General features: G+C 41.3%; 1 protein-coding gene across 1 annotated transcript; it reads left to right on the top strand.

The window, feature by feature from the left end:
- Positions 1-1879: 1879 nt before the first annotated feature.
- Znf483 (zinc finger protein 483) lies at positions 1880-13512 on the top strand. The gene is made up of 5 exons (XM_059255807.1): positions 1880-2394; positions 4402-4487; positions 6696-6822; positions 7200-7295; positions 11613-13512. The coding sequence occupies exons 1-5, from the start codon at positions 1980-1982 to the stop codon at positions 13043-13045; spliced, it is 2157 nt and encodes a 718-aa protein (XP_059111790.1). The 5' UTR covers positions 1880-1979; the 3' UTR covers positions 13046-13512.
- Positions 13513-14043: the final 531 nt, after the last annotated feature.

Genomic DNA, 14043 nt, shown 5'->3' on the forward strand with positions numbered 1-14043 from the left:
ACATCATGTGTGCTGGGTGTCGGGGCCCTGAGGTGGGTAGTTAACGCTTTTCTAATTGCTATAAGACACTCGTACATCTTGCCGAATAGTGGTACATCTCAGGTCATATTTCCTTGATGTAAGTGATCTGTGCACTCCTGTCCCCACACTGCCCATTCCCATGTCGGTAGATGCAATCGTTTATGGAGTGAGTGAGTGAATGAATGAATGAATGAATGAATGAAGCACAGGCCAGGCTGTGTGCAAAAGCTCATTTGGGGATCAAAGGGAAGCTTCGCTGGGTGGTGGGTGGGGGTGGGTGGGGGTGGGTGGGGGTGGGGGTGGGGGGTGGGGGTGAGTCAGCTAAGAAGAATCAGGGTTTTGTCTTTGATATGTTTCTTGTGGGATCCCTTTTTTGGTGGTGGTGGTCGTCGTGTGTGTGTGTGTGTGTGTGTGTGTGTGTGTGTGTTACTGGGGATTGAAACTAGGACCTCCACATGCTAGGCAAGTATTCTACCACTGAGCAATATCTCCAGCCCTAATTTTATTTTGTGTTTATGGCTGTTTTGCCTGCATGTATGACTGCACTGTGTGCTCATCAGAAGAGTGTTGGATCCCCTGAAAGTGGAGTTACAGATGGCTGTGGGCTGCTATGTAGGTGCCAAGAATAGAATCAAACCCTGTTCCTCTGCAAAGCAGCAGGTGCTCTTCACCCCTGAGCCCCAAGAGTTGTATTTTGAAGAATGAGTAAAGGATTAGTAAGAGGAAGAAGGCAGCATTCCAAGAGAAGAGGGAGCAGGAATTTCTGGTGTTGAGGATGGGAGAGTGTTGCTGTGGGATATTTCTGTGTGGCTTCAGGGTCCATCTGTGAGGTTTCTAGGCAGATCTCTAGATTGTTCTGTGTGCTCTCTGCATTTAACTTGGTCTTAGTGGACCCGTGAGGACTTCCTAGAAGAAAATGACAGGATCAGCTTCTGAATGTTAGGAGAAATCCTTTGGCTACAGCCTGAGTGTGGATTGAAGAGGAATATACTTAGGAGGGTGGCTCCAAGGCTAAGAGCACTTGTTGCTCTTCAGAGGACCCAGGTTCTGTTCCCAACAGCCACGTAGCAGCTCACAACCTTTTTGTGACTCTAGCTTTAGAGGATCCAGTGCCTTTTTCTGACCTCCAGTGGCACCAGCACACACGTGGTACACATATATACAGGCAAGCAAAACATTCATACGCATAAATTAAATAAATCTAAAAATAAATGTTAAGATGGAGGGGGGTCTGAGCTTTGTTATGTGAAAAGTAAGAGGGGAGGAAATTCGATAATCAAGTACGAAATCAAGTTTCTGAGTTGAGCACCTGGTATGAAGGAAATGTGTGTTTGTTGAACATGTTTGTGACTGAATCACTTGGAATGGGGGGGAGGGGTCTTCCACTCATTTTGTCTGTGAGGAGTAGTATTAAGTCTGAAGTAAGTATCTGCTTGCAGAGTATGTTTAATTATCTTTATTGAAACCTTCAGTTTTTATTCTGTAAAGATTCTCCTTTTATGGGGCTGGAATCAGAGGTTAAGAGCACCTTTTCCAGAGGTCCTGAGTTCAATTCCCAACAACCACATGGTGGCTCACAACCATCTGTAATGAGATCTTGGTTCCCTCTCCTGGTGTGCAGGCATACACACAGGGAGAACACTGTTAACATAATAAATAAATAAATCTTTAAGATTCTCCTTTTAATAGACTAGTTGGTTGGCCAGAGCTTTTCAATGCCTCTAAGTATATAGGTATGGGGGTGGAGAGGTGTGTGTGTGTCTGTGTAAGTGGTAAAAGCCAATGTTTTCGGAGTTAATAACCTCACTTGATGTCTTTTGTTTCTTCTTGACAGTTCCTTCAAGACTGAAAATTGGATTCCTAGAGGCCTTGGTAGTTTGTTGTGCGTAGATAGTACCTGTGGCAGAGCAGACGTACCCAGATAGTCTAAAGAGGCCTGGATTCCTGCTGGTGACACGATGCAAGCTTACGTGCCCCCGAACATGATGACAGCCGTCTCCCCAGGCCCCCCAGCTCTGGCTGCAAGCGAACAAAGCAGGGTCCCCAGAGTGGATACCTCCAGGGTCCAAGGAAGGGTCTTAAGAGGACATGCTGATGACCTAGATTCTTTCAGGCAGAAGTTCAGGTGGTTTTGTTACTCACAAGAAGAAGGACCCAGAAAAACCCTGAATCAACTCTGGGAGCTCTGCAAGCAATGGCTGAGACCAGACATTCACACCAAAGAGCAGATCTTAGAGCTCTTAGTGTTCGAGCAGTTCCTGAGGGTTTTGCCTGGAGAGATGAGGGTCTGGGTGACTTCTCAGCGCCCTGAGAGTAGTGTGGAGGTGTTAACCCTGGTAGAAGATTTGAACCAAACACTTGAAGAAAGGGAAGGTGAGAGTTACAGGTGGAGAGTTGGGGGGGGGGGCGGCGGGGGGGGGGGGGGGAATCCCCTAAGGTTTGAAGTAAATCTCTCAAAGGAAGCAATACTGCTAAGATTGAAAATTAAGAATTAAAACTATATATTCAAAGATGAGGTAGTCATTTAAGACAGTGGTTCTCAACCTGTGGGTCGACATCCCTTTGTGGGTTGTATATCATAGGGGTTGCATATCAGATATCCTGCACATCAGATATTTACATTATGATTCATAACAGTAGCAAAATTACAGTTATAAAGTAACAACGAAAATAGTTTTATGGTTGAGGGTCACCACAACATGAGGAACTATTAAAGGGTCACAGCATTAGGAAGGTGGAGAACCACTGATTTAAGGGGAACATTCCATTTCACAGATTACTTACAATCAATTCTGCATTGTCGGGTCTCTTAGGGTCCCTAATCTTGAGAAATCAGTATGTTGTAGTGGTAAATCAGAGAGCAGACAGACAGCCCACATCTTCAGCACACCAGGTACTTGTGTGACCACAAACTGAATTGGTGGTGGTAAACAGTACTTCCTCATGGCTATCTTCGAGCTTGTGGTAGAATCCATTCTGTTCACTGCTTCTCCAAAATTCTGGCCTCTGTGTGGAGGCTCCTGTGATGAAGAATCCCTTGCTAGCAGCAATCTGTAAGAAAGAACAATCTTAAGTTGATCCTCTTACGTCTTATTCCCCTTATCTGAAAAGGCATCATCATCTAAGGAGGTTCAGTGTGCTTAGTCACTGAATTTGGGCGGCTGCTGGAGTCTTGACCCAGTCTCCCACCCCTAAGATCTCAGTGAGCTCACCCAGGGCCCCACCCTGGGCTGCTTCCCCTTAAACACACAATAGAGTTTTCTTGCTTCTTAAGTATTATCCGTAGGAATCAGCCGACAATCCCAGAGGCACAGTTGAGGTTTTTTTTGTTTTGTTTTGTTTTGTTTTGTTTTTTAGCCAGATTAGTGCCTTTGCTCAATAAACAAAGCTGTAAGTAACAGCTGTAAGTAACATTTGAGCAAAGCTGGATTATCTTGATATATCTTATATATTAGAAATATTTTTAAACTCTTTATTGTACAAAGTAAGTATTTTACAGCTAAGGGTCTGTGGAAGGAAGACTCAGTTTTTGTGGACTCAGGAACTAGAAAGGTCTTTTGATGAAATAGTGGGGGAAAGACTACTTTCTATCTCTGGTGGTTCTGTTTTAAAGAGAAGGAAAACACTGATTTCTGAACTCTCTTCCAGAGGGTATCATGAAATAGCTGTTTGAGTTTTCATCCCCTCCTTGGCCTGCAGCCCTATAACCCTTGTCGTTTCCCAAGTGACTAGAGCAATAAATGCCTCTTTATTAAAATATTTGTGCTTTCCTCCTTGGTTCCTGAAGCCTGTTCCAGAACCCTCGATAGATGTGAAGGTGAAAGACAGTCGTCTTGTCATTTACCATAGGCCCCTTGTGGCCATGCCTGAATTTAATGAGATGATATTTGGAATGTCCAGAAGTAACCACCCATGGAGGCTGATTTCCAATGCAGCTGTAGAGGGATGCCACTCACAGCACCCACCTCTAGAGAGGAGCGGGGCTGAAAGTTGAGATGATCACCAATGATGTCATGAGTCATGCCTACATGATGATGTTGTCTTACAGAAAGCTGGACGTATGGGGATTCCTGGAGGGTGGTACCCCTGAAGAGGGCATGGAGAGAGTTTCCATCTAGGCGTACCCAGGCTGTGACTAAGTTTAGAAGCTCTGAACCTTTCTCTCTAGGCTTTGCCCTGTGCAGCTTTTTCATCTGGCTGTTCACTTGTGTCCTTTCTAATAGCCTTTATAATTAATAGACAAATAAACGCTTCCTGTGAGCCATTCTAGCAAATTAATCCAGCCCAAGCCAGGGGGTTGTGGTGAGTTCTGACTTCGTACAAAGAATGGAGCTGAAAGACCAGATTGATTTTTTTTTTTTTTTCCCCCGCCTTCCCCAGATCTTAGCACTCAAGATTCTGCTGTTTGCAAAGCGGAAGATTTGGGAGAAGAGATGGTGGCTGTTCCTCCAAACACGGAGCCACGTGTGAGTTTTCTGTCAGTGCTTTTTATTCTTCAGTGGAAACTGAGCTATTAGTGAGGAAAATGAAGATACAAAATCAACCAAGACAACCTGTAGGTCACTGTTTACTTGCTGTTTATTGGGTTCACAGACGGTAAAATAATGCTGAGGCTAACCAAAATTACTTAAGGCCCGAGAGATGGCTGGGTGAGTGAAGACTCCCACAGCTGAGACTGATGACCTAAGTTCAGTCCCCAGGACCGACATGGTGGAAGGAAAGAACCAATTCCAGCAGGTCGTCCTCTGACCTCCTCAGGCATTCTGTAGCACACTTATTACCACCGTCACCCCAAAATGTGTTTTTGCAGGGGAAGCATTTACCAAAACCCAAAAGTTACTCTGGACAAAATGAGTCAGGTAGAAATAGAATTGTATTTCCCTAATATGGTAAAGAACATCTCCACCTGGGGAGAATCGGGAGATTAAAAAAGCAGGGCTCCCAATGCAAGCAACAAGACCAGTGTTTCCTGACCATGGCAGTCAACCAAGTGAAATGAGGCAGAAATAAGATGGAAGTGTGAGTGTGAGAGACAAAGGCATATTATTACAGACTATGTTACTGTCGGTTTGGGAGGCCTTGGGATCAACTGAGTAAGACTAGAACTCATGCAGTAGCTGGGAAAAACAACTGGTTATGGATCAGTAAGTTTCCAGTACTAGTAATCACCAGTTAGGAAAAAAATTACAGTAACAAGTAGTAGTTCTCCAGTAGAGCGATAATGAGCTCCAGGGGTAGGTCTGCTTCCAGGTTCCTGGAACTTATGAACATTATTTGCCGGAAGAAAAATCATTCATTGCAAGTGTAGTTAAGCTATGGGCTTTAAGATGACGAGTGGGGGTTACTGAAATTGGAAAGATGGCCAGACAGTGGTGGTGTGAGCCTTTAATCAGTCCAGCACTCAAGAGGCAGAGGCAGGAGATCTCTGAGTTCAAGGCCAGCCAGGGAAACACTGTTCTGAAATAATAATAATAATAATAATAATAATAATAATAATAATAATAATATAAAATTGGAAAGTTCCTGAGTCAAGATGGTTGGTTTCAAGCCAGTGTGGATTCCAAACAAGTCTCAAAGGAAAAAAAGAGAAAAAAGTGATTTTAATGAGTTAGTATACTTGTTTGTGAATGTGGCATACTTGTAAGCATGAGTATATTACTGAACCAGATTCTCTCTGAGTGTACATTTTAAAATATTGCTGCAGTCAGGTGTGGCAGTGTGCACCTATAATCCAGTACTAGAGATGCTGAAGCAGGAGGATCTCATATGAGTTTGAGGCCAGCCTGGGCTGAAGAGAGAAACAGTCCCTGAGTAATAACAAGCATTGCTACTTCATGTGAATAAAGTTTGTAACACAGCAGCTATCATGTATTTAACTATTACCTGGAGTTAGCTTACGGTCTACAGATTTGAGGATGGCAATGTCAATTCATACCCTCATTTATGATTTTCATTTTAATCTTAGGAGTTACTGTGTTGGGGTTAACTTGATCAGTGTTAACAATTTAGAGAGGTCTTGTACAATCGATATTTAATGCTAGATTCTTAAGTGGGAAAGGTCAGAACTGTACAGTACCCTTGTTCTATATTTCTTATTATAGTTGTTTGGACTCTGAAACTCTCCAAGCCTCGACTGGAGAAATGGCTTAGCTGTTAAGAGCACTGGCTGTTCTTGCAAAGGACCCCAGTTCAGTTCCCAGCACCTACATGGCAGCTTACAACTGTCCTCCACTCCAATTCCAGAGGATCCAACCCTCTCTCCTGGCCTCTAGAAGCACAAGTCATACATGCTGTATACATACATATGCACAGGCAGAACATTCACATACATAAAAATAATGAATTCTTTAAAAAAATAAATAAAACATTTACCAGGCCTGGTTGGGCATGAATCTGTAATCCCAGCTACTTGGGAGGCTGAGGCAGGGGGAACTCAAGTTCAGAACTTCGTTAAGCGACTTAGTGATAAACTATCTTGAAATCAAAAGTAAAAAAGGTTGAAGATGACAGAGCACTTCTCTAGCATACACCAGGCCCTGAGTTCAATTCCCAGCAAAACAAATACACACACAGCTTGGACACATTCAGGCTGCTTATATCCTAACCACTTCTCTGAACCCTTAAGGTCTGTTGGGAACTAATGCAATGCAAAGATGCTGTGCTTGGTCTTCTAGGAACCTGTAACATTTGAGGATGTGTCTGTGGACTTTACCAGAGGAGAGTGGAAGATGCTGGAGTCGTCTCAAAGGGAGCTGTATAAGGAAGTGCTGCTGGAAACCTTGAAGAACCTAGAATTTTTGGGTAAGACATCTTCTCTTCAGGATCTGGCATCTAAGAGGGTAGTGGCTTCATCCCCTGTATTGTCTGAAAGATAATGTCATGTGATTGTTTTAGCTGTATCTGCTGGGCATCCAGGACCTACCATGACTATTCCTAAAAATAGACTCTGAAAGTGTACTTTCTGTGATTTTTTTTTTTCCTCCTAAGAAAGTTTTTGCTTCATTGATTGGAAATGTGGAACATAATTTTGTTGTCCAAAATGCCCTCCCTTCCTTCCTCCTTGGATTCCTCCTCTGTATTTGACGACGTCTTTATCTTCCTTAGGGAAACAGGCTAAATCCGAATGCTAGGTCGTCTTTGTTCTATGTGTAAACAATCATTTTCTTTTCTCTGAGCAGGCCTTCCAGTTTCCAAATTTGAATTGATTTCCCAGCTGAAGTGGGTTAAGTTGCCAAGGGTACTGGAAAAAGAAATTTCTGAAGGCCCCAGACCAGGTGAGTTGGTAAAAGGTAAGAAGGAAATGAAAACCATGGGGGAAAAAAAAATCTTGGAACTGCTGGGTGGATGTAATGCTAGAATACAAAGTTGACTGATTAGAAGAGAGCCTTCATCTTCCTGGAATCTTCATTTTAATGATGACAATATTTGTTTGGGTCTTCCAAAAAGTAGATGCCAAGATGTGACTCCCCACACTGGAGATATGTTGGGAGAAATCAAGAAATATGGAGGAGGAGTTTGCATTTCTGTGAGAGCATGGTACAGGCAGGTGAAGCCTCTGAGTGAGGGGGAAGGAAGGATCTTAAGCTGAAGATGGTTTGTAAAGTTTAGGTAAAGCCAAAGAGGAGGCTTGGGGCAGCAATCCCATGAGAGGGACTCCACATCTCACAGAAATGGTTCTGGAGTGTCTGTGTACTTCACCATTGACCATGAGAGGTGAATGGTGTCAGTGTGTGTCAGTGGCCCTGATGTGAGTGCAGTAGCAGGGGCAGGCAGACAGTCTCCCCACAGGAGATCTGAGAAGCACATTATGGACACTTGAAAAAACCAATTATTGCCGGGTGGTGGCAGCAGCTGCGGCAGCGCACGCCTTTCATCCCAGCACTTGGGAGGCAGAGGCAGGCGGATCTCTGTGAGTTCGAGGCCAGCCTGGACTACCAAGTGAGTTCCAGGAAAGGCGCAAAGCTACAGAGAGAAACCCTGCCTCGAAAAAAAACCAAAAAAAAAAAAATTATCAAGACAAGTGTGTTAGTAACTGAGTGCAGGCCATACGAATGGTACATAAAAGAAATTGTGGAAGCTTGTGGGAGTATAGACGTAACAATGGTTTGTTTTTGGATTCCTTTTTTACATTAATGAGTGCAAAACTGGTACATGTTCAGAAGAAATTCTACTTGACTGGCAGTGTGTGGTCTGCTACTCTTTTGCACTGGACAGCAGTGTCACCCAGTACAGTCATGCTCATGTGACCTCATGCTTCATAGCCCCAGAGTATGGTGAGTGTGTTGAATACATTTTTACTTAGGGTGTTTTCAACTCACAATGAATTTACCAAGACATAATTCCATTGTAAATCAAGGAGCATCTGTATAAAGGAATAATAACCTAATTAGCATTTGAACTTTTTATCTCAAAAGGTAAGTGGGAATTCAACCAGTAAACATGTAAAATAGTTCCATTTTTGTTAGTAAAATGTTCATATGTTTAAATGTATAGGTTAAATATTTATGTATTTTTAACATCTGGAAAACATTTGTTAAGTTATGTTAGTTTTTATGTTAACCTTCGATGGACTAGGTTTTTGTTCCTTTATCTTTCTCTGCATCTTCCTAAAATTTTAAAATAACTATATTTAATATATATTTTAAGTATAAAAATGCCATTACATATATTAGTACCTTTATTCTTTAATTGAATTTTCTAAAGCATTTATTTTAGTCAGCCTCTCAGCTGTTTCCATTATAATTACATAAATAAAAATACAACAATCACTTTATTATGTTTAACCAACAATTTAGAGATTCATCCCCCAGACCTGTTTTTGCATTGTTTTGCAGTTAAAAAGCCATTGACATGAAGGGAAAGACAGACTTAATAATCATTGAACTTACACAAATTAATAATGAGCTAGCAGCACATAATTTAGAAGAAATGAGCAAGCAACTTGTACAGATAACTGACAAAATTGAAAATGTTAATGGCTTGGGAACATGAAAAAGTTCCGACTTAGTCACTAATGGGACTATCCATTTAAAGCAATAATACTGTTAGTAATTGAATATGTAGATCATTGATTAGGGGTAAGTATTGAGGCATTTTATTCCTTAGGTATTATGTAAAAGTTAAACACATACATACACACACACACACACACACACACACACACACACACACACACACACACTCGACCTGAACCCAGTGTCTCAGGCATGCTAAGCATACATTTTACCACTGAACTATACCCCTAACTGTGGAGACATAATTTGATAAACATTCAATAAGGGAATCAATAAATTATATGGGATGGATTATTATGTAACTGATTAAAATTATCATTTTCAGCTGGGCGGTAGTAGCACATGCCTTTAATCCCAGCACTCAGGAGGCAGAGGCAGGTGAATCTCTGAGTTCAAGCCCAGCCTGGTCTATAAAGTGAGTTCCAGGACAGCCAGAGCTATTACACAAAGGAACCCTGTCTTTAAAAAAATCATTTTCAAAATTTACCAATGATCTTGGAAATAGTAATAATACATGGTAACTTTTTATATTCTAAACTATATGGAAAAATTTACATAACTTGTGAGTAATAGGATCTTGAGTTTTATAATTACCTATTAAAACAATTAGGAAGATGATTATGTGGGTTTCCCCCCCCCTTTTGGTTTTTGAGACAGGGTTTCTCTGTGTAACCCTGGATGTCCTGGGACTGGCTCTATAGACCAGGCTGGCCTTGAACTCAGAGATCTGCCTACCTCTACCTCCCAAGTGCTGGGATTAAAGGTGTACACCACCACTGCCCTACTGATTATGTGATTTTATGATTAACCAGGGGAGATGTCTTAATAGGTAAAATGCTTGCTATTCAAGAATAGAGAACCAGGTTAGAATTTCCAGGACCTGTGAAAAAGCTAAGTATGAACTTTATGCCTATAATCCCAGCCTTGCAGTAGACACTGGTAGATTTTAGACTACTATTGCCTAGCCACACTAGCTGAAACAGTGTGAGCTTTTGGCTCAGTGAAAGACCTGTATTTTTTTTCAAAAATGGAGAGTGAGCCAGGCAGTGGTGGTGCACACCTTTAATCCCAGGACTTGGGGAGGCAGAGGCAGGTGAATCTCTGGGTTCAAGGCCAGCCTGGTCTACATATTGAGTTCCAGGACAATCAGAGCTACAAAGAGAAACCTTGTCTTGAGGGTGGCGGGTGAGGGGGTGGAGAATGATAGAAGATACCCAACATCCTTTTCTGATCTCTACATGTATGTACGTGAGCATGTGCATTCCCACATATGCACATACCAGGAGGGACACTAAATAATGGGGAAAGCCAGCATGAATAATATACTTAATAAATGAATTCAAAGTTCTAAGAAAAACACAATATATAGTTTGGGGGAAAGCTCCATGTTAAGTACCAGACTTTGAACCTTTGAGCCTGTCAGACTTATTAAAATGCACTGGAGCATTGCATTTTAGGTATTAGGTTTTAAAATTCAAAGAATAGGATTAAGGGGACAGTGATCTAGAAAGAACAATAAATAGATGTCTGATTAAAATATTTCAGGAGGGCTGGACAGATGGCTCAGTGGTTAAGAGCACTGGCTGCTCTTCCAGAGGACCTGGGTTCAATTCCCAGCACCCACATGACAGCTCACCACTGCCTGTAATTGCAGCTCCAGGAGATCTGACACCTTCACACAGACAGGCATGCAGGCAAAAACACCAGTGCACATAAAATAAAAAATAAAATAAATAATTAAAAAATAAAAATGTCTTCAGGATTGATAGGGCCAGATTGTGGTGATGTTTAAAATCTTATCCTAGGTGACACTGTGTGTTCGTGAAGTGACTGGGATTTTCAATAAAAATGAATGGAATTTGCCTGCTTTGAGGAGTGGCTGTATAATATGGGGATCAAATTAAACTATGGCTTTAGGGTCTGGAGAGATGCTTCAGCAATTAGGAGGACTGGCTATCCTACCAGAGGACGTGGGTTCCCAGCACCCACATGACAGCTCACAACCATCTGTAAATCCAGTTTTCTGGCCTCCACAAACACAGCATACATGCATGTAGTGCACAGATGTACATTCAGGCAAAACACTCATTCAAAATAATACAAAGAATTTAAAATATGCCTTTTACTACTTACAATACATGTGACTTTGGACAAGCTTCTGACACTGTGTGTCCCATAAAATAAAGTACAAGATGTACTTCATCAGGTTGTTGTGAGGACTGAGTGAAACCATGCAAATAAAGTGCTCATCATGGAACCAGACATTTGGTAATCGTATAAAGATAAATTTTGGGTATAGAGAAAATAAATAAGTTTGACCTTGGTACAGAAATTGGAAAGAAGAGTAAAAATCTGAAACTTTCCTTACATAAAGCATCAGCTTTTCATTTTTTACAATATTTTCCTAGCCTGTCTGTTCATCTTGCTTTCCTATATTATATCTTGCCTATTTTATAAAGCTGTAATTGATAACTAAGCTATATCTCTTAAAATTATTACTGTGTTCCTACATCAGTCCCAAATATCACAGCTTCCTTTATTGAAAATGGGAAATACTTGCTTTGTTATCTCTTCTAGAAGCTGAGTCTAGAAGTGAATTGGATGCCTTTATGGAAGACTTCACTTTAGAGAAAACAGTAGAATACTGCTTCAGTGATGATGGTTATGGCTTGAAGGCAGAATTCCAGAAACGACATGGCAAATCCAAGAAAGATCATAGCAAGCACAGTAGCCATCAGAGTAAAGAAACTCCCTCTGGAAAGAATTCCAAACAAACTTCTGACACAATCAAACATCGGAGCACCTGCTTAACAAAGAAGTCTCAGAGGTCTAAGGAAGGCAAGAAACCCTACATCTTTCATTCAGATCTTGTGAACCGCAAAGAACACAGTGTAGTAAAGTTAAGGAAATGCAGTGGAAATGAGAAAGACTCACGTCACTCTTCATCTCTTAGTGACCATAAGAGACAACCGAGAATTGGTTCGTTGAGTAAGACCCAGAAGTGTAGTAAATGTGGAGTAGCCTTTACTCAAAGCTCATGGTATCGTAGTAAAACCTCTCAATGTGAAAAATGCCAGAAGAATTTAGTTCAAGGTGAAACCTCAAATAAAGACAAAGGACCTGAAACTGAAGAGCCCAGTAAGTGTAAAAAATGTGGGAAAGCTCTTGGCTATAGTTCAAAACTCTCTGTGTGTGTTGAGTGTAGAAAAGCTCACAGAGCTAGCCCATCAGTTAAACCACATAAAAAAACTAACAAAAAAGGAAAGTCTTACAAGTGTGATGAATGTGGAAAAAGTTTTTCTGGTTTAAACGCTGTCGATATACATCGAAGAACTCATACTGGAGAAAAGCCCTATGAATGTAAACACTGTGGGAGATCCTTCAATGACTACTCATCATATTGTCAACACCAGAGAATTCATACTGGAGAGAAACCATATAAGTGTAATGAGTGTGATAAATCCTTCACTCACAGCTCCTCTCTTTCAAAGCATCAAAGGATACACACTGGAGAGAAGCCCTATAAGTGTAAGGATTGTGGAAAAGCCTTTAGACAGAATTCTTGCCTTACCAGACATCAGAGAACCCACACTGGAGAAAAACCATATGTGTGTAAGGACTGTGGATCATCTTTTAGCCTTTTTAGTACTATCATCTATCATCAGAGACTTCATGCAGGAGAAAAACCTTACAAATGTACCCACTGTGATAAAGCCTTCCCTACTCATTCCCGCCTCAGTCGTCACTTGAGATGTCACACTGGTGAAAAACCATACAAATGTAAAGAATGTGGGAAAACTTTCAGACAGAGTTCATCCCTTAATTTACATCTCCGAAGTCATACTGGAGAGAAACCCTACAAATGTGATTATTGTGGAGCAACCTTTACTCGGAGCACAATCCTTATTGAACATGTAAAAACTCATACTGGCGCACAATATGAATGTAAAAAGTGTGGTAAGAAATCTAAGAGTCGGTCAGCCCATCTTAAACATCAGTGTACTGAGTAATTCTGGGACTGTAGTGAGTGGAGGGTAGGTGAATTCAGATTGTGCCCTTATTTAAACACTTGACATATAAACTACCCGAATCATTGACTAGAAGCATCAACTTCAATGGGTTTACAAGTAGGAACAGCCTTCTTCCCCTTTGGTCTCTCATCTTGAGGGTGGTCAGTGTTGATTAGAGTTGGTAAAGTTAGGTTGATGTGAAGAAAGCATGTGAAGAGAAATGATTCTGAAAAGCCAAACTTACGTTTGAAAGACTCTTCGGGGATTTCTCTCTTTGGCTTCCTTCCACAGCCATCCAGTGTAATGGAAAGGGACTGTATGCCTGAACTTTAGTAACATAGGCTCTCTCCCCGTTTGCCAACCAACCAGTGTGTCACCCTAAACAAGTCATTTGGACCTTCTCAATTTTAGTTTCTTTACCAGTAGAGTGAAGAGATGACATTAATGATTTCTAAGTTTTCTTTTTATCTAATATTCTGATACTGCAGAAAATAGTTTGAACATCTTTGACTTATTGGAATTGTCACGTCTGGTAGACGCTTACTCTCACAGAATTGTGGACTTCTAGATTAGTGAAAATATGGAATGTTTGATGTAGGGTACCTAGAATGTGATAAACAGACAAGTCAGGGAAGCTCAGTGGAGTTTGCTTTCAGGGAATGTTCAAATTTGCACAAATCTCCCCAGTTATCTTTTGAGTTTACCTCAGTGGATTGAGAATTCAGAGAGCTTGTACCTGAGCCAACTCAGACATGAAAGTAACAGTTCTAGGAGAAAAACCAAAAGCAGCTGTTTTGGATGGATTATTCCCCCTGCAGCAAGCACAGGCTCTTGCACCACGGTGTAAGAATTCTGGGTGGCAAAAGTCACAAGATGCTAGATTGAATCAGATTGGGTCCTTAGATGTGTTCTAGTTGGTTTGTTGGGTCAGGTATGTATGTACACACAGTTTTCACTCTTTGGAAATAATGAATTTTGTGTTTTAAAGAAAGTAGAGT

This window comes from Peromyscus eremicus, chromosome 2 (genome assembly GCF_949786415.1).
Source record: "Peromyscus eremicus chromosome 2, PerEre_H2_v1, whole genome shotgun sequence".
NCBI classification, from domain to species: domain Eukaryota; kingdom Metazoa; phylum Chordata; class Mammalia; order Rodentia; family Cricetidae; genus Peromyscus; species Peromyscus eremicus.